Source organism: Denticeps clupeoides, chromosome 6 (assembly GCF_900700375.1).
Source record: "Denticeps clupeoides chromosome 6, fDenClu1.1, whole genome shotgun sequence".
Taxonomy (NCBI): domain Eukaryota; kingdom Metazoa; phylum Chordata; class Actinopteri; order Clupeiformes; family Denticipitidae; genus Denticeps; species Denticeps clupeoides.
In genome coordinates, this window is record NC_041712.1 from 13,148,639 (window position 1) to 13,170,107 (window position 21,469).

Consider the following 21,469-nt stretch of genomic DNA (forward strand, 5'->3'; position numbering starts at 1 on the left):
ATAAAGTTCATTGCACAACAAACATGAACACAAGAGAAAGCGAGTGATCTATCTGTAAAATAAGTGAAATTCAGGACCAAGACAAGAAAAAATATTCATGCTGCTGCTAACATTAAATTGTGTAACTATAAAAAAAATGATATACCAGCCTGTCATTCCTCTAGGTGAACAGCAGCGTTCCGCAACAAGCAATTTTTTAAGCATGTATTGTAAGAGGTCAGAATGGCCCCTGGAAGGTGTTGCAGTTCCTTCCAGGAGAGGAGAGATAATCACTACCTCATCACGTCCCATTCATCATGTTCTGAAACTCTCAATGAGAGTAACAGGTAAGGATTAACCTTACTGAAGATACCAAATTAGTGCTGCCAGCAATGGTATGATCTCAAGGAACAAACATTTCACTGACGGCGACCCACTCAACCGCCGCTCCGATAAAACACGAAAACATACCAGGACGTCCGTGTGACTCGTTGTAACACAATACCAAGGTGTGTAAAGTGTAAATGTCTTAGGAATTTATCTTCAGGGATTTTTAAAGCGTGCTCATTTGCATGCCCCACCCACACGGCGTAGTTTTACTGGTGCGTATCTAACACTCAATTTATACACGAATATAAGCGTTGGAACTGCGTTTTCGCCAGCTCGTCTGCGGACAGATCTTTGACGCCAGCGAACACTGTGCGCGTAACATCAATAATTCAGTTTGTTCTGTATCAGACCTTTAGTTCAGGAACTTCCGGTATGGGTCAAAATAAAAGTTCGTTGGGACACTTTTATACATTTTTACACGTGTCACGAGTTACATTTCTCACACAAGTATTGTGAACATAAAACCTCCTTTCACACTCGAATAAATAAACAACAAAAACAATGCACAACGCCACTAAAAAATATTTTTTTAAGTACAAAAACATCCAGCTATGGCGTCCTTTCCATAAGGTAGCGTGGCCGAGCGGTCTAAGGCGCTGGATTAAGGCTCCAGTCTCTTCGGGGGCGTGGGTTCGAATCCCACCGCTGCCAGTAAACCTTTTAACAGACGCGAGGTCCAAATGCTTTCTTAATATATGCTTTCTTAATATAACAATTATAGTATAATTGTTTTAATTGTCGACACGTAAATGAAACATGTACCACTAACATTTTTCTTATTTGCTTTAAGCTTATTATCCTAAGACATAACATGTATTACATTTACATTTATTGAAGCTCATGACCTGCGTTGTACATTATGTATACACAGTTCTAACAATGTTGAATAATTTTTCAAAAATAGATTTGCGATTTTGGCCGCTGCAGAGCATGAATTGAAGTCGAATGTTGCCATTAGAGTGCGACTTCATCCCATCCCCCATTTACGGACCGCCATTTTGTTCAAGCACACAGGCCATGTCCAACGCACCCACAAAACACTATGTATGAGAGAGATTCTGTTCTGATGCGTTTTTCGTCTACCTTTAACTTCATAAATCGTAAATGTTTCATCATGTCCTTTTGGTTTTAGGATTGCATTATCGCCGTGGTAACACTGCCTCCATCTCCCATCACTTTGCTAGGCGCTTTCAGCGTCCAGCTTCCCGGATGACGAATGACGTCAGCGCCCCCCCTCCTTCTAATCCAGGCGACTGTTTTTTATGTGTGGGGCTACATAGTGACACAGAGGAGACTAGCGGGAGAGCGCCCACTATAATAAAGGAATATTCGAAGGGTGCGACATATATAAAAAAGAAAGGCTCGGGCGAGAAAAAAAAAATCTAAAAATTAAACTGGAGCCATCGCTCATCCCAGCGAAGAACACAATCATCATTGAAAGAACAACGGCTGAAATCTGCGGAGGAGAGAAAAACGCCTAGGGCTGCCCATCCAACCATTTTAAACATCCAATAGGACTTTACACACATAAACCACAGTAAAAAAAATGTGAGTATGCGCCCTTATTTCGGATTTCAATGTATTTGTGTTCTAGAAATTGCTTGTTAACGGACGGTCGTATTCATTTGCTGTCAAGGGGCTTGGGCTATATGAATAATCGCGCAATATATTAAGCATAACACTTTTATTTAATGATGAATGGAATTTCACATGTGTTTCATCAATTCCTCCTCTCAATGCTGTTCACTGTTATATGGACGCCATAGATAAGGGCAGATGCTGCTATAAATAGGCTACTAATAACGTTTCCACATTTGGCCTCAGCCAATAACCGCATTTCCTTGGAAAAGTGTTCCAGTTGTATTATACACAATATAAAAAAAAACTATTCTCACGCACGGAGAGGTATAATTGAAACATTTGAAATACAGTGGGTAATTACGTTTAAATCGGTCTATCTTTAGTAATCGTTTTAGGTTCGTCAGCGGCAGCAAAAAAAAAAAAAAAAAACCCTATACAGTTTTATTGCATTTCGCGTTTAATTACGCTCCAGCTCCATCCATCTTGATACGTGATATTGCCAACAAACAGTGTGTGTGTGTGTGTGTGTGTGTGTGTGTGTGCGTGTGTGTGGTGGGGGGGCATCGGGTGGTCATACGTGTATTGATGGTTCCGAAGCCGAACGCGTATTCGTTTTAGACGGGCGCGACGCCGAGCGTGGAGCCGGGGACGCGGGTGGGGGAGGCGGCCTGTTTACCCGCGCGGCGGCCACAATAGGGCGCAGGTGTTCCGCAGCCGCAGGAAAAGATGGCCGTGGCGGGGATGACGGGGCTCGGCGAGCGGCCGGGCTCGGCGGGCTCGTCACGTCCGTGTGAGATGTCACGCGTCGCGGGTGACGGGGCGTGAGGGGGGGGGGGGGGCGGATTTTTCACCAACCGGGTCTGTGGTCGAGGGAGGGGGCTCCGGCACGGACGCGTGTCGCTGCCGCCCGTGTACGCGGCCGCATTTCATAACGTGTCGTGGAATCGACGCAGTCACGTTTCCGAGCACAACCTGCGCGCCTGTTCGCGTTCGTGTCACGACAAACACACATTCAAACAAGGGCGCAATTATTCATTTTTCTTAACCTGTCACTGCGTGGATTGGACATTTTGCCCGTTCGGTGTCGTGTAGGCCTCGCCCTTCCATTTCCACGGCGGCCGACATGTTGTCAATTAGCTTCGACGTGTTATTTCGACCATTACACGATATTCGTAGACTGTTTTGCCCCTTGGCACGTATTATTTGTAAATCCTACATGTAGGGGCGCAAGAAAAAAAGAAAAGAGAGACGGAAAACACAAACCACCCAGTCCCTGCTTGGGGTGGGATGTCTTGAGGAAACCTTCGGGCCACGCGCCATCATAGGCCTGTATTATGTAATAACTTCATCTCGGGCCTCCTGAGAACGGTTAAAAACTGGAGACGGGCAGTTGGGACGGGATTAGATGTGCGCGAGCCTCCAGAGGTGACCTTTATACACAGTGGTCCGCAGGTAGGCCTGCCCCGAGAAAAGGTGCGACGAAACATGATTTAGGCCGTTTAGCCAAAAGCCACCTACGTTTGGGAATAAAATCTTATCGTGGTTTATGTTTGTATATGTTTTTTTTTTTATGTGGCTTCCACACGAGACAAGGCCAGTTGTACAGTCACAGTCAGCAGCTGCTCCCCGCCTGAAAATACCCCCCTGAGCTAAAACATTTACATTATTCATTTCCACTCTTCATTTGTTTGGCTTGGGCCATCTATTTTATCATTTTGTAACCATCTCCAAAATATATAAGCTCTAGGCAAGAATACACTTGTCCACTTCTCACCACATCAAGTTGCTTGTGTGCCGTGCGCAGACTAGATAGATAGTACATGTCATCACAAATGAGTTGCTTTACATGCTAATTTGATGAAAAGAGACACAAATTTTGTGAAATCCTCCACTTGCTCCTACTTATTAATTTCTTTATTCATTGTTTAGTTTGTGAGATATGGGTATGGTCTGTAAGCTCTCTTTGATGAGACAGATAATGATTTTATCTGGCATCGCTAGTTTGGTTTGCAGGTTGACAGTGTGAATTCAGGCTTCATTTACTCATGCTGTACCTTTCAAGCTGTTCTTAAAGTAGAAAGGGTTTATAACCTAAAAAAATTACTTTCTGAAATGTAACCTCTGAAAATATGAATCGTTTTTTTTTATTAAGTTTACTGAATACTGTTTTCAAATTATGTGATTAATATTTAGGGAGCATGTGACATGTACGATAAATTACACCAAACAAAACATTAATACCTTGTTTATGTTATGTCTAGCTATCTATCTATCTATCTATCTATCTATCTATCTATCTATCTATCTATCTATCTATCTATCTATCTATAGATATATATCTATCTTTATATATATATATATAAAGATAGATAGATAGACATAACTAGATAGACATATCTATAGATATATATCTATCTTTATATAGATAGATAGATAGATAGATAGATAGATAGATAGATAGATAGATAGATAGATAGATTTAACCAAAAACTTTGCCTACAAATGTCCCTGTGGTAGCAAGAAAAACCATGTCACATTGTAATGATAACATAGTCTGCAGTTATTTGCACATCACTGCTGTCTGTGGCCATGTCACTACTGTAAATACTTGCTTTGGTTATGGATGGTTAATAATCCAGTTGTAGTTCTTAGTAATAATAAAAAAAAATACAAAACAAACAGAACCAGAATGACCCTGGCAAATATTGCTATATATATATATTGTTCTTTGTAGAGTTTTTGTTTTCTGATATTTTTCACATCACTGCTGACATGGGTTGTGTTGATTGACAGGTCTGGCCCAGGTCCTGCCGGTGCCCCTGCCCCTGAGGGAGGGAATCAGCCCCCTCCCAACCTCACCAGCAACCGCCGACTGCAGCAGACCCAGGCTCAAGTCGATGAGGTGAGGCTTCCATCCATCTGTATATGTCTGTCTATATATCCTCCAGTACATCTTATACATCTGTTTTTCTATAGGTGGTGGACATTATGCGTGTGAACGTAGATAAGGTCCTGGAGAGGGACCAGAAGCTCTCTGAGTTGGATGACCGTGCTGATGCCCTCCAGGCTGGGGCCTCACAGTTTGAGACCAGTGCTGCGAAGCTCAAGAACAAGTACTGGTGGAAGAACGCCAAGGTAAAAGACACTCTCCTCATAGGGATATAGTCACCTATGTGACATTAAAAGAAGTTGTATTGTGTATTTCCCCCATTATGTGCAGCACTAATAATCTAACCTATGAACTGATTATTAATGATGTGATGTAAACATTATTATATAACATTACTAATGCTTTTCTCCTTATTTCACCTTCCACCAGATGATGATAATTCTGGGAGTGATATGTGTGATTGTCCTCATCATTATCATTGGTAAGACGTCTTTAATATTCAGCTTAATGTGTGAACTTTAGCCACGTCTTGAGTTGTTCCTTCATTCTTGTGCTTGGCTCTCCTGCTTTCTCCTCACTCTCTGCAGTCTACTTCAGCTCCTAAGAAGGGCGGCCCTACCCCACTCCGCACTCAAACAGAAGATTCTTCAAACACCAAATGAAAATGAGGAGAAAAATGACTACAATTACCAGTGCTTCTGTTAAGAATCGTCCTAATAATTAGTACCCAAATAATTCTAAATTTGGCCCCTGAACCCCCACCCAGATTCCCCCCTAGCCCCCACCTCATCATCTCAGTTCTGGACCCCCTGTCAGTCTTCGTGCTGTGAGTCTGTGGCCATGTCACTACTGTAAATACTTGCTTTGGTTATGTATGGTTAATACTCCAGTTGTAATTGTTAGTAATAATCAAAAAAATACCAAACAGAGAACCAGAATGAAATATTGCTATATAGCAGGTATGATGCATATATATGAATATATATTGTTCTTTGTAGAGGTTTTTTTTCTGATATAATGTTTTGTAGTTTGTACGTGGGTGTGCGTTTTGTATTTTTTATTTTTGTATTACTATTATTCTTTTAAATTCGCTTCAGATTAGAAGTACTGCCTATTTTTCGGAGTGTCTTGCAACCGGCACATTTGTTCTCTCGCTCTCTCTCTTAGTCTCTGTATCTTTCAGAGTAGAAGTGTATCCTAGCACATAAGGGGTTAACGTCTCCACACATAGAGGTACTACGTTATCTGCATTTTTTTTTTATCTCTTTATTCCTTCCAGAGGAACCTTCTTTTCTAAACTGCCACACTAGAACTGGACCAATGTCTGTAGAGTTAATTTATTTTGATGTCTTTAGTGTCTTATCTATAAACATTCCTTTATAGCAGTGTAGTAAAATATGCTGTCTATATATTCTATATGTGTAAGAAATACAGTATGAGTATATTTCAAGTCGAAGGGGTATATTTGGAGTCAAAGAATTGCGGCAAAATTGTGATGATAACAGAATTATGTAGTGAGACAACGCAGCACAATTTCTGCAGTGCTTAGTTTAAACATCTTGAACCGTACTTCCATCAGGGTTCCCATTCTAATTTTTTTCTGCCGTAGGGATAACAGGGAGGAATGACCATGCACAAAGACCTTGTTTTTTTTTTTTTATCCATGGCGCTTTCTGACTGGTTTGTTTAGTGTCTGTCTCTTAGATGGAGAAAGAACCTTCTGCAGTGACTTGCCATGGAACCAGAGTTAAAGCACGTGCAGGCATCCAGGCCGCCGCTATTATTCCGGGTTCCTAAACCACTTGAGCAAGACCAAACGAAATCCTGGCCTTGGTTTATTAGATATTTGCTATGTGGGAGACTTGAGACCTGCAGTCTTACAAAAGATGATCCCAAAGCACATGTTTCACTGGTCCTTACATGGCTTTACACGTCTGTGGGCCTGTTGCAATGGTTCTCTCTCTGCTCGTTTATTTATTCTTTATAGATACTGCCTTTTCTGTTTTTGAAGAAATAGATTATATTTATATATTGAATATATTTTTGTGTGTGCATGAGGCAAACAGGAAAGGGGATGCCTTCATTCAGGACCTTTATTTTGTGCCGTGGGCGGCAAGGCGAGAGCCCCTGCCCTGTCTGCGCATGTCAGTCAGTTAAGCGCTGTAGTTTCAACACTGCCAAGCAACTAGGAAGATTTTTATTCTTTCTTTTAGTTTTTCTATCTATATTTGTGCATTTATTTATTTTGTGTGACCTTACTAATTTGCTCTTATGCACACTCCATCCTCATTTCATTCTATTCTCTTCTCTCCTTAATGCTCATTGCTTGCATAACATAGAGCGAAGCCTGCGGTTTGCTGCCCTTCTCCGAGGTTCTGATCTGAAAGGCAGGGGAATGTTGGGAGGCCAGCGGTGGAAGTTTATTCCATGTGCATGTCTGTATTACACGCGTGTCTGACTGTGAAGCTGCCTCCTTGTAGGATATCCCTGTTTATCCCTGCAGATTAGGCTGCTTAGACTCACGGTGAGGGCAAGCCGTTCCCATGGCAACGTTTGTTCAGGATCCAAGGCGGAGGAAGCAGATCAGGCGATTGATTGTGACAGGAGAGGAGGAGTGAGGCTAGTCATTCTTTGGCTGTGTGCTTGCGCCATGCTACAGAGAGCAGAAAAAAATCTGAGATAACAGGCCACCATAAAAAAATTTTGAATTTTCCCTTTGACCCGTCACATCTACTCACTCATTCATCCATCATTCTAAGTGTTTGCTAACCCCCCTTCTGAATTTGAATAGATGGCCTTAGCATATCTTATTTTCTCACTTAAATGCGACCCCTTCCCCGTCCATCAATCCAACACAAATAGAGCAAATCTGAGAATGACCAAAGACCACACTTTCTCGTTTATGCTGCCAACTGCCATGAAAACACAAGTGGAGGTATAAAACTCAAACTGACCTTGCTCCCAGAGACGGCTGTCTCAGCCGTGAGCAGTTTAACCCACTCCGTGACTAGTGATCTTAAACGACGGTGGGCCGGCCGGCTTGATGAGCGGAGATAGAATAAGCTTTAGTGCTCTTCCCTCTCTTACAATTTTGGTAGATTCCTGACCTATCACTCTATTAACAAGAGAAAAAAAAGAAACAATAGCACAACTGTTCCTTTCTGTCTGTCTCTGTAATGCTGACAAAAAAAAGTGGAAGTAAATCCTTCTTCAGTGTAGCTGTTTAAAAAGAAAGAAAAAAAAAACACACAAAAACATTACTGTATATTATGTGGTGTTGTAGTGTGGGCTTTGTTGGGGGGAAGGGGGTTCTGTTTTCTTTTGAGTCAAAAGACAAAACATTAAAACTAGTATTGACACGTGACACTTCTAAATCAGATATGAGGAAACCGTAATCGATTGAAAAAACCTAGTATAACCATTGAAATTCAAAAAACTTGTATGCACCTACAAAAGGGGTGGAGGTGATTTGAGGCCCAACTGCGTGGGACTCAAACAAGTTGACAAATCATTAAAGGATGTTTTACGAGTGCTCTGCAACTTTAACGATGATAAAAAGCAGAAGACTAATATAACTTGATGTATGTGTGTTTTTCTTTCATCTTGTTTTATGCTGTTTTTGTGGGAGTGGATGGTTGCATCTTTCTATGTTCTGTTATTTTCTGTACTGAAATGTTGAAAGGTGTATAGGTGAACAGATAACGTAATGTTATTGTTCCATACCAACCTGCGGAACAGCCCTGGGTCTTCAACATGGGAGGGAACCTAAGAAAGCCCAGTGCTTCAGCAGTTTGGCTATAAACTCACAACGAACTTCCTATTTATACTTCACATTTTTGGTTTTATTAACACTGTTTACTTTATTACTATAGAAAGAGCTTGTTTTGTGCTGAGGGAAGGCAGACATTGATATTTAGTTCTATTTGAAGGTGTCCTGAGAGAAGATAATGAAGGCTGTACATGTGCTGTTGCACCCTTGTTGCACCACTGTTACGTTTGTTACAGGCAAGAATGCAGGGTTGTCATTCATCAGTGGAGGATGCAGTGGACCTATTGACTGAATGCACAAAAGTGACAACTGGAGCGTTTTTCTGCATCCTGGGTATTTGTCCTTGTGAGCAAAGTCCAGAATGTACAGGAATGCATTGCACTGAGAGCCATATTGCTATTGATGTAATGATATATATTTATTTTTCTCTTTATTTATTTTATTAGAAGGGGATACGATGAGGGAGGTTTAAAAGGCCACATTACTTCTGTCCATCTTGCTTTTTAGGAGGGACCTGGTGGGATGGCCACAAGTAATGTTGTTCTCTTTTCTAATTTATTTATCTGTACTTTTTGGTCTTCATTTCAGCAGATTGGACACTGATTACATTGTAACATTGAAGAACCAGAAATACACAAACCAGTTGTAGAGTAAACCTGTCAATGTCTTATTATAATGATGAGCATCATGGGGGAAAGAATATATATATATATATATTCCATATATATTATATATATATATGGAAAATATAATAATTATGATGACCTGTGTTTATTGTTAGAAAATCAAAATGTGTGTGTTTGAAACCAACATCAAAATAAATAAAATGTATTATAAAAACTGTACATTCATGAATTAGTTATATTTAAACTATTCAGGGTTCATTGGGTTTCCAGTCGTGTTCCTGCCAGAATGTTTACATCCAAGTCCACGCTACATGCCTCATCAAGATTAAGCCCATCAGCTGTAAAATACTTCTCACATACCCACATATCCAGTTAAAAAGCAGCTTTAAAATGTTCCTTCACTCAGACCTGCACACAGTATGTCGGAACAGTTATAGCATTTACCCCAAATGAAGAACACAGAAGTGTACATTGGTGGTCTGCAGGTTGTGATATATGTAGCAGTGCAGTTTAGTGTTTCGAGACCAAACTTTTAGACTGAAATTTGAATTATAGAGTGATTGTAAAATAAGACTGCCCTCTTGTGGCTATTTGGCATAGTGCTTTACAGACATGAAGAAAATCTTCAGTTTATAGATAGGCCTTAACTGAAACTATATTTGGGAAATACAGAAAACTGAGTAAAGTGCAGACTATCCAGAGTGTGACCAACTGTAGCATTCTGAGATCTTAATTTATTTACTGTCTCATGTCATTGCAAAATAGACCATGAATGAATAAGATATGCTGATACTTATTTTAACAAACGGGATCCGTTCCTTTGCTCTGTGAATGTTTTCGTGAAAAAATTATCCGGGATGGAATTTTGGCCGGAAATTCTGTTCACTTCTGCACAAATGTCAAGACGAAGCTGAAACTCGTCATCGATGTGATGAAACCCTGCTTTGTTGTATTTCACCGAAAGAGTTTCGGGACCACGGCGACGTGTACATGAAACGCGGCCAACAGGTTTTCTGTCGGATTGTCCTGCCCTGTCAGAATTTCCTACCGCAGCATATTTTTATAGCGACTGTTTTTACCAGCTGTCTATAGATTAGTATAATAGTAGTATGTTGTGATAGCTCAGAAACACCAATCAGATTGTCCTACCAGCAGTGTTTTACCTGTATGAATATTAATTATAACACTTTATGGTCCAAAAACCACATGTATGTTCTGAAAGCTCAGAAACACAAGTATTTGGTGCTGTACTTGCAGTCTTTTCTTTTAACTACACCAATTAAACCGAAAACCGTGCGATGGCAGCATGCATTTATGGCATGCGCATGCGCAGTTGCCCTTGGTAGGACGTTTCAATAAGTAGGATGAAATGATAGAACACCTGCGCCTCTGGAGCGTAGGGTCACTGCAGGGTCACACCTAGGTTGAGGTAAAGGACGCAGCAACGCAAAAGATAAAGCGGTCCAGACTTCACTGAACTGCGATAGATTCTAGACTTCGTGGGTCCCTTAAGGGAGGAGCGAATACGAGTCACGTGATGAGGGAGTTGCCAAAAGGCAAGTGCTGTGTTGTTGTCGCATATTGTCACATTTTAATTTACCAGTTACACAACATAACCAGTATGTTCAGCGCCCTGTGTTCATTGGTTGTAATGACTTTGAGTTGGTTTTGTTATTTAATGCAACACTCACGTTTATTTTGATTAGAGCAGAATAAAATGTATCGCACTGAAATGTATAGTATTCTAATTTTGTTTAGGGAATGATTGTACAAATAGCACTGATAAACAATATGTCTGGGCCTACGGGTTTCAGATTTTTCAGTACTGGACACAAATTGAGAACACCAAAACAAATATATACCTGGTAATATGTGTAGATAGATTAATATGCTCCGAAGATTCCTTTATTATTATGAATCATGCCTGTTTGGAAGTATAACTTGTGGCTTAACGGGTAAGGAAATAGACCTGTAATTGGAAGGTCATCGGCAAGGCACCACTGAAGTGCCACTAAGCAAAGCATCCTCCCCACATTCTGCTCCCCGGGCACTTGTCATGGCTGCCCACTTCTCACTAATGGTGATGGGTTAAAAGCAAAGGACACATTTTGTTGTGTCGCCGTGTGCTGTGCAGTGTTTCATAATGACAATCACTTCACTTTCACTTAAATAAAAAGTGCAAAAGTCACTTGAGGACATGAACATCAAGAGATGGATTCCTGTGGGTGAATGGCAGCATGGTTTAAAGATATCCCTCCAAAGAATAATGGAATAATGTAGTTCAAGCATGTAAACAAATTCATAGTCGTGCTGTAATAAACAGACCAGTTTATGTGATTAATGACTAGGGCAATTAAACAACCAGGTCCACAAATAATAATAATATCAGAAAAAATCGTGGACTGATATTGAATGGATCCCAGTCTGGGTTCTTCTTTTTTTTTCGACACCTGAGACAACAGCACACGTTTTGAACAGCGCACCCCGCCAAGTACCATGACTCAACCGAGCGACCAGTCCCATTATCTGCCAGTAGAGGGCGACAGAGAAAAGGATTTTAAAGGCGTGCTTCCTGCAGGACACCATCTGGCTGCTCATGGCCAACACCAGTGACAAAGTCACGGTGACATCCGAGCCGCCTCCCTTGTGAGCTGTCGCCATGGTTACCGCACATGATCAGATGGAATTTTGCTCGTGGGTATGACAGCATGTGTTCGCACCTCTCTCTTCACACTCCATCCTGTAGCTTCCTGTGCCATGATGTGAGTTTTATATATACACAGAGATGTGTTTTAACAACTAAGAAGTTAAACGCTTTTCTGTTTCACTCTTGCTATATTTTCATATTAAATATTTCATTTGTGTTTGAATTTATATATTTGTGTGTATATATAAATCACTAAATTGGGAAAGAAATACAATTGCAACCAAATTAAGAGGAGAAATGTAATTGTGAAAAATGTACACTAGGTGGCATCATGTACTAGAAGTGCTGAAATGCAGTTTTAACGTCGCATACATTCTTATTATTTTCGTGGGCCATGTTTCTACAGGTCTGGAAACTCTAATTTATGAGTGGAGAAATTCTCAGAAGAAGCAGTTCAGCCTGAAATTAATGAATAAAGATGCAACTGGAATGTTATACTGACGTGCAGCACAGATTTTTAGTTCTAGAGTTGGAAAAACAAGTCAAAGGTTTACGTTTACGCCATTTCATGCATTCAGCAGAGACAAGCAGCAGAAACAATGTCCTCATTATTAACAGCATATTCATTGGTTAGGGAATAAAGCTGCTAAGATTTAGTTTATTAAAGGCGAAAGCCATTTGTGAGCGAATTTTTACATGATAGCCAAGAGTTGGAGATATGTGTCCACTGTGGACCGACCGGTCTGGCTGTTCGCACAAAGACTTGGGCTGGATGCCCTCAACCCTCCCCATTTACCCGGGCTTGGGACCGGCACCAAGAAACACATGGTCACATGCGTCCCCAGTTGCTGCATTACTGATCTGAACTCACTAATGACCTTCATTTCCTAAAGAATTAAGGTCATTAAAATAAAACCATGAATGTGCAATCATCATCCATCCTTCCTGGCTGAATTTATGAATTTAAATGAAACAGTTTATGATTTCTCTTCATTCAGCTTCTTTTCTTTTCTGCTCTCTGCCATCCTCCCTGTGTCTATTCCTCCTGTTTTCCTTCCCGACTGTGTTCCTTCTGATAATGACGTGCTTGTTGGGATGGATTCATTGTTTATATGTGGATGTGAATTGAGGCAGCGGAAGGGAAGTTGATGTGCGTTTTTTTTGCACATTTGTCCAGCCCACAATGAGAGAGGCACTGTACAAAGTTGAAGTTTGTGTTTATCATCACATTCTTTTGTGAGAAGGGTCTGTTTTCATTCATAGATGTTTTTACCATTCTTTTACTCTCTTCACATTAACTTATAGATACCAGGGGGCTTCATCTTTGTACAGTAGAAATAGAAGGATCGAAGGGATTTGTGTCAGAAGCTCCACATTACCCCCAGCTAAAAACGAAACCACCACAGACACTGACTCCATCACTGAAAACCACGACTGATGCAAATCAGATGCCATGGTCTGTCCTGCAGCTGCCCTATGCCTTAAACCACTGTCAATGGAACCCGGTGGAACCCCCCTCCCCGTCCCCGTCACAGTGCTTCATCCTCCAGGAACATGCTTACATCACCACATTCCTGCTCCTGCTGCAATCCTTCTATTATCTTAACTCCCTCACTCTCTGTCCTTCCAGACCATGTTAAATTCCAGCACACTAAGTGACCAAAAAATGCTAACCTTTTAATTTTCATTCTTTCTTACACTTTCTCTTTTCTCTGTGATGCCCCCTGTGACTGCAGGATCTGCCCCAGCTGTGAAGACAGTGAGGAGACATGTGGTCGTCCAGATGCTGGACTGATCATATTTTAAAATTGAAGCATGAAAGAGATAGTATTTGCGCTTCTGCAGGCTAAATTAAGTTATTATTGAGCAGAGTAGTTTAATTTTGAAAACTGCTGAATCTCACATTGTCATGACTTTCTGTTCCTTCTTACAATGCTTGTAACAAAGTAGACATAAATAGTATACTAATTAGTAGTATACTAATTAGAGTTTAATGGCTACTAATTTATAATTATAATAAATCACAGTTACCACTTTTATTTTGCATTTAGATATGCATATTACATAACAAGTACACTGAAATACAGATTGTGTGTAAAGAGATAACAAACTTTATGAATTTTCAAGTACTGTGAAAAAATGACTGTAATTTTATATTTCCCATGGGAAAAGCAACCCTGATCTGACCTGTAGAGTGATGAAGACAAGCCTACATTGGCTGATTGTGGACTGTAGACACAGCAATGTCTCCTCTTGGCAGGGACTTTGAGGGCAGTATTGCTTTCTGTGTGTTTTATCTGCTCTGTGTGACAGCATCCCCACAGCCGCCCCCCACTGTGCTGGCCAAGGGGTCAGAGCTCTGCAACAGGACACCATAAAGAGAGAAAATTCACATGGAGGCCCTTCAACGTACTAGTTTCTCAACATCCCACTGTGATGCTGAAGAACTGGAGGTCAAGGTTCAGGAGAAATGGACTTTTCTGTCTGTCTGACTTTTCCAAATGTCATGGACCTGTCTGTGCTTTAATGGTGATAAATAACCAAAACAGACACATTCATTGTTACCCTTCCCCCCTGATTGTAATCACAGAGTACATGCATACCTCTCTGCTGTGAACTGAACTTACCTCCTGTGCACTCAGCGTCCAGAGGGGCAAAGACTGAGTAGATCAATTTCTAAAGTCGATCAGGCATAAATATAATGGTAGTTAATGTCCCAATTTAAAGTTGTGGTTGAGAGGAACAAATCAAATTTGTTCATGGCTGAGAAATTAAACCCTTTTATCTGGTTCTTATACCACATGAAAGAAGTAAGCTTTTTGTAGCCTCTCTGAATACATGAGACTAGTCAAAATGGCAACAGCAGATGTTTAGAATTAAGGTTTCCCCCCAACAACGCCCCCTGCCCCCCCATAGTAGATTTTGTGCCCTCCCTCTCGTGAGTCTCTGACATCTCACACTCTCTCTCTCTCTCTCTCTCTCTCTTTCTCGCTTTCTCCACGCTCCCTCCAGTCTGCGTCACTCCACCTCTTAGTCTCCGTCCTCCTCCTCCACCTCCTCTCTGTTCGGTCTGTCTATCTGTGTGTGTGTGTGTGTGTGTGTTTGCATGCTAGTCAGTATGGAGGATGGTGTATGTGTTCGGGCGATAGGGCTCCTTCTCTGTGTCACCATTGGATGGGCACAGGAGCAGAACAGAACAGATGCCAGGTGAGGGGCTGGAGTGTGTGTGTGTGTGTGTGTGTGTGTGTGTGTGCATCCCAATGCACCTGTAGCCATGAATCTGTGTTTGCAATCTTGGTTCAAGCGCAGAATCAGTCAGGTAAGTGACTGGTTGTTTTTTTGGGGGGGGCTTTAAAAAGTGATGAGTTGATTATTCTGCACTACCAACACCATTAACCAGGTTTAGCTCTCCTTCCGCCTCTCTCTCCCCCTTTCAAGTCTATTTTTGACTGGTGTCTGCGTCTCTCGTTCTCTTTTAATTTGGTAATTAGAGGGCTGTGATTTAGCCAGCTTGCAGTCTGTGTAACTGGTGTGGGTTTAGGTCTGCAGTTGTTTGCCCAGTTTGTCTGATTGGCTGTGAAAGAGTTTCACAATCGCCCTGAAAATGCTTGACTCCTGCACCTAAAATATGGTGCAACTGGCTGACTTCTCTACTGTAAGTTAAAACAGGAAACTCTTGCACTTTGTGCTGGGATCCAGAGTAATCTGGCTCACCATAAACTTGTTGCTGGAACCAGGCTGATCAGTGTGAATGCGTCACAGACTTCACACACATCCTCAGCTTGTTAAAATTCAAAGAGACAAATGGTTGTAAAACTCTGACACAGTGCCGTTTGAACCAGTGCGCCTGTCACAGTCATGCCAAAAGCAGAGCGACTGTACTGTTATCCTTGATGGCATTCTGGCAAACGTCCGGCAAGAGCACTTTCCACATAATGAGAGCCAGGAGTTTCAGATTTTGGTTGAAATACAAATTTGGGTGCAGAAACAAGGATGTCTTATACCGATCTTATACCGTTAGTCACTATAAAATGTGTCTGATGCTGTGCAGCTTCTGCATAACAAATATAACTTAAGTGAGGGACGGCACTCAATAAAGCAATAACAACGGTCTTGTGGTGGGATGTTGTTTCCTTATGGCCACCCTTGTATCTTGAGCGCAGGTTCCCGAGGGCGACATGGTCAGTCTCTGTTTTAGGTTGTTTGACCAGTTTGAACAGTTTCTTTCCCCTTGCCATCACCCTCCTAAACACAGAACCGACAAACACGGCAGCTGCACTTTATTTACACTTTTCTGTATATTCTGTACATGATTATTTCTGTAATATTTCTTAATATGGAAATACAAGGAATACTTGGCCAATAAATGTGATTTTTATTCTGAGAAGGGGAGACATTAGAACAAAAGAGGAGAGACAGACAGAAAGAAAGAAAGTAAATGGAGGGGATTGGAGGGTGCTGGGAATACTCCCACTTGGTCCAGTGTCTTTCCTGTCTAAACCCCTATTATTTGACCTTCTGCCAAACCAACATCCCACCCCCACTGACTCCAATGAGACGGCCTGGAGGGCTGAAGGAAAGCCAGGCAGAGCAGGAGTCAGCGTGAAATCCCTGTATCTCACAGTGTGTGTGTTTTTTTTTATCTTGTGAGAATACCCAGTGCATCTTATTTTAGACATCTTTTTGGTTTACCCTGTCTTGACTTTCCCTGTTTCTGGCAGACCAAGTTTTGCACACAGTCTGCATGCGTGCAGTGTGTTCACATATCTATGTATGAGAGTGTATATATTTGTAATTAAGACCCTGTGTCCCTGTGTCTAGGCCAGTGTTCCACTGTGGGGGCAATCTGAATGCAGAGTCAGGCTTTGTGGCCAGTGAAGCTTTTCCTTCTTTCTACAAACCCAATAGCAAATGCACTTGGTACATTACTGTAAGTAACATCATACCCAACACACAGAATTGTCACACTATTAGTATCACAGTGCAAAACCCGAAGATGCTTAAAATGAAAATGTTTATACTGTTAGTCACTATAGAATGTGACTGAAGCTGTGCAGTTTCTGCACATCATATATGACAAGTAGGATGTTGTTTCCTTATCACCACCACTGTGTCTACACCGCAGGTTCCTGAGGGCAACGTGGTCATCCTCTCTTTCAGGGTGTTTGACCTGGAAGCTGACTCCCTATGTCGTTATGATTATGTGGATGTGTACAATGGCCACTCCCACATAGTGCAGAAGCTGGGCCGCTTCTGTGGAACATTCCGGCCAGGATCGCTCATCTCTACCACCAACACCATGATGCTGGAGATGGTCTCGGACTCCGGAAATGGTGGACGGGGTTTCCTGGCGTACTTCAGCAGTGGGAAACCTCATGTGGATGGTGAAGTCTTTACCCTACCGTATAAGTTTCACTTCAGAATAGAATAGAATAGAATAGAATAGAATAATGTGTTTTGGGGAAACCCTCAGCGACCCTTCGCCAAAAGTTCTGCAATTTTGCACAGTATTAAATTATTTGCCCATGCTGGGATTTTAGTGTATTTAGTGACAATAACTTCACTTTCACTTCCTAGAGCACCAGTTCTGTGGAGGAAAACTCACCAAGTCTCAGGGAAGTGTCAAAACTCCCAATTGGCCCGAGAAAAACTACCCACCAAGCATCAGCTGCTCCTGGCTCATTACTGTGGAGCCCGACATGGTGAGTTATCTACACAGATTATTGATATCGTTTTCTAACAATGTACTTCATACACTGAGCCAATTTATAATGTGCTTTATTGGTCATCTTTTTACCTATAAATAAAATATAGTAAAGACTCATCATATTTCAATATTAAATTTACAATATGTCTGTCTGTATACTGTATGTCTGTCTGTCTGTATACTAGTGATTATATAATCCTAACCCTTGTCACTTACATTTAATCATTGTGTACCTACAGTGTGTAAAATACTCTATATAGTGTATAATTTTACTAGTATTGTCATTGATTTATTTAATGCATATGGTGAATATACTACTTTAGCACATCAAATACATTTAAAATTGGGTCAAAAAAGCCTGATAAAACAGTACTTTTATCTTTTCTCACTTATTCAGGAGGATTGTGCCATGTCCTTTTGACATCTTAATGTGTTTCAAACTTTATTTTTGTCTTTCACAGGTGGTTGAGGTGACATTTGATAAATTTGATGTGGAGTCAGATACATACTGCCGCTTTGATTATGTTGCATTCTTTAATGGTGGGGAGAAGGAGGACTCCAGACTCATTGGCAAATACTGTGGTGATACTGCCCCCCAGTGAGTGTTCAGAGCTAAGGGAGCTTTTTAAGACACAGACCTGGGCATGTTCAAATGTAAAAGTTTATACTGGCATAATAGCAACTGTAAGAAATTTGAATTGATCTTATGTGTCTCAGAAATAATCATTTTTATATGGTTTATGTTTATTTGTGGGGAGATTCATTTAACTGATACAGAAATGCATTGAATAATGCTGTGTTATGGTTACAGGAGTGTAGTGAGCAATGGAAACGTGCTTCTCGTCCAGTTTGTGTCTGACCCCACTGTGACCTCAGATGGATTTATGGCTAATTACCACAGCATCCCCCAAGGCTCCAAGTCCCCAACTACAGGGGGTGCAATCATACCAAGACCCCGAGTGGAGTCACCAGCACCACGTGAACCTGTTAAACCTGCAAGACCTGAACAAAAGAAGCCGATTATTATAGAAACTCCCATAACTACCACAGTAAAGCCCAAACCAGTCAAACCAGTGAGGCCACCAGTCCGCAAACCATTAATCAAAACAGTGACCATTAAACCGAGAGGTGAGACTTAGCATTAGACAAAAAACTGTAAACGATCAAAGCATTGATTATAAATGCTAAATAAACCTCAGTTCTTCAGTTATAATGCAACAACTCTGCCAAAATGAAATCAAAGTATCTTATAATCTTAACAGTAGAACAACAGGCCTAGAGAGCAATATAGGCACATTAGGTTAAAAATATCACAAGTCTGCATTTCACTTGAGGTTGCAGGCCACTCCAGATCTATCTGAAAGGCACATATGTCCCCAGGACAGTCCAAGAACCTTTCTGCTTTTGAGAGATAAGTGGTCTCTGTAATGTGTAATGTGGCTGTGTGGAAGATCAAAATACACTTTTTTTTTATCTTTCAGTTAGACTGAATCCTCTGTGTGCACAGGCATGTAAGAAGGATGGGACCATGAAGACGAGTTTCTGTTCGAGTGAATTTGGTGAGCTGCAGTATTCTCTTTTAAAACAGCTGAAATCGGAGGAATTCACTGGTGGTGGGATAAGAAAAGAAATGGACACACAGACAGATGAAGTTGCTCAATTAACACAAAACTGAATAATTACGTTTGAAACCCAGCTTGGACCTTGGAGGTTGCATGCTCGCACCCTGTTGGTGCGGTTTTCATCACTAGGTGGATTGGCGTCTCTGAATAGTCCATAGGTGTGAGTGTGTGAGTGAATGGTGTGTGTTTGCATGCCCTGCGGTGGACTGTCTCTTCACCTGACGTGGGCTCCGGCAGCCACGATTCTGAGGACTAAGTTGCCATGGAAAAGTGAGTATTGTTGCTTGTTTTTGTGTCAGTAATAACTGGAAGAATCACTACGATGAGCCCCCGGCATGGAGGTGCTCTCCTGGTCACAGTGTCCCTCATCAAAGCCTACAAGGCTGGCCGGCTCACAATCACCCAGGCTGGAGCTGACATGTCTGTCAAGCTGTTGTCAGCCTGCAAGAAGTGCCCCTTACTGCGCAGAGGTACACTTACTTACGTTCACATACATCTTCAGATATCTTTTCGTAAGTGCACATGGTCTTAATACCAGCTCATCACTCAGTATACTTGTGTAAAGCAAATTTTTCTGATTCATTATTTTTTCAGGTGGCAGTTTTATCTTGATGGGCCAGGTGGACCAAGATGGGGTTGGTACTCTTTCACCTGGAAGCTTCACTGCCCCCTACAAAGGCCCACACCACAAGATCTTGAACAACCTCAATAACCAGCAGTGTTAAAATTACAACTCTCTGTTGTCTGAAAGAGTCCACAATCAAGCATCTTAACTGAAACCACATACATTTAATGTCATTTTAAACCACAGAATAAAATGGTGAGATTGACATCAATGACCACAAAATAATATTTCACATTATGGGACTATATTCTGCAAGATGTCACATTATACTTGTGTATTTATGATCATAAAGATTGCATAACCCCTCAATAATTCAGCATGATGTTGAAATTCAGCATGATGTTAGAAATTGCCATTGTTGTGCTGGTTTATTCATTACACAAACATACTGGCTCATGTACTGACAATGTAATGCCTTGAAAGATTTAATTAAACACATTTCCATACAATTAAGCTTTTTGAGAAGCTGTGAAACCTCAATATCCATCATTGTGACATGGATAGGTTAATTGCATTTGTGTTCTTTTGGTAATTACTTTTCATTTTGCTCTATTATGGTGACATGCAGTAAATGTGGGGGTTTTAATTCAAAAACACAAACGAACAAGAAAAACATCACATTGAAAGCTTTTAAAACAACTTAAAAAAAATTCAATTTTTCTTATCATCATCATATTCTAAATTATACACAAAACAGACACTGTACCAACTACAAGTCATATTATCAACAAGTAACATTATTAATATGATGATAGCTTTGATGATGATAGCTAAACAAAACCATTAATTAATGCATTTATTTCTTGGCTTAGACTTCATTATGCATTTGAGGAAATAAATGAATACACATCTTATTAACAGGGCAGAACATTCACAACTTTCATTAAAATGAATATTAGACAGACAGTAAAATGCACTTCAGGCTAATTTTGTAAACATGGCTCCTGCATATAATTTTAATTATTCTGTGATTTAATTTATAGTCCTCTTTTACATCCTCCTTTAGGACCATGGGGATCATCTTTGGAACGTTGGGGTGCTGCTGACTGGGTAAAATTATTAAAATAAGTTCAAACTTGACATATGCAGAAACCTAAAAACCAGTAAGTACAGCAGCCCAGAGAATGAAGTATATAAAGAACCACAGACTGCAGAACGAAGCATCCTGCGGACTGGAAATCTGAGCATGAAGAACGGTGCCTACACCACTAGGTACTGCAGGCTGCGGAACAAAGTCTAGGTGTCAGTAGGTGGCGTCGATAACATTTCCCTCCATCTGGTGTCGGAGGCATATGTGCGCCTTGTGGGAGAAGTAGACAGGACGTGTCTCACCACCTTCACTGCCACACCCCCACGTCACGGTGGGAGAGAACTCTGCCTTTACCTCACATGAGGCCACTGAGAAGACATGAGAAGGAAGGAACATCCAAAACAAAGAGGCTATTAAGTCACATAATTAATAATGATTGCACTTTACACTTCATTCAATAGAACAAGTTGTTACTCAGCAGTGTGGAAGGGAGTTGAGGGGATACCTGCAGGTGGGGGGCAGAGCCTGCCTTTCCCTCTGTCTTTACCACGGCGGTACCAGGGAAAACACTGCAACACCTTCACTCCCATGACTGAGGTGGGA

At 41.2% G+C, this 21,469-nt stretch overlaps 2 protein-coding genes and 2 non-coding genes across 4 annotated transcripts; 3 read left to right on the forward strand and 1 right to left on the reverse strand.

Annotated features, from left to right (window-relative positions):
• Positions 1-216: 216 nt before the first annotated feature.
• LOC114793237 (U8 small nucleolar RNA) lies at positions 217-349 on the reverse strand. The gene has a single exon (XR_003750227.1). It is a non-coding gene; the product is annotated as a U8 small nucleolar RNA (small nucleolar RNA).
• A 589-nt stretch (positions 350-938) lies between these two features.
• Positions 939-1,020, forward strand: trnal-aag (transfer RNA leucine (anticodon AAG)). The gene has a single exon. It is a non-coding gene; the product is annotated as a tRNA-Leu (tRNA).
• Positions 1,021-1,605: 585 nt separating this feature from the next.
• On the forward strand, positions 1,606-9,454 carry vamp2 (vesicle-associated membrane protein 2). Its single transcript, XM_028984682.1, has 5 exons — positions 1,606-1,917; positions 4,744-4,852; positions 4,927-5,085; positions 5,270-5,321; positions 5,428-9,454. Coding segments are annotated over exons 1-5 (339 nt in total). The 5' UTR covers positions 1,606-1,915; the 3' UTR covers positions 5,445-9,454.
• A 5,433-nt stretch (positions 9,455-14,887) lies between these two features.
• Positions 14,888-20,289, forward strand: pcolcea (procollagen C-endopeptidase enhancer a). Its single transcript, XM_028984561.1, has 9 exons — positions 14,888-15,089; positions 16,704-16,812; positions 17,008-17,266; positions 17,460-17,584; positions 18,051-18,187; positions 18,401-18,717; positions 19,071-19,148; positions 19,511-19,681; positions 19,806-20,289. Exons 1-9 carry the CDS (start codon positions 14,989-14,991, stop codon positions 19,934-19,936), a joined length of 1,428 nt encoding a protein of 475 aa, XP_028840394.1. The 5' UTR covers positions 14,888-14,988; the 3' UTR covers positions 19,937-20,289.
• Positions 20,290-21,469: the final 1,180 nt, after the last annotated feature.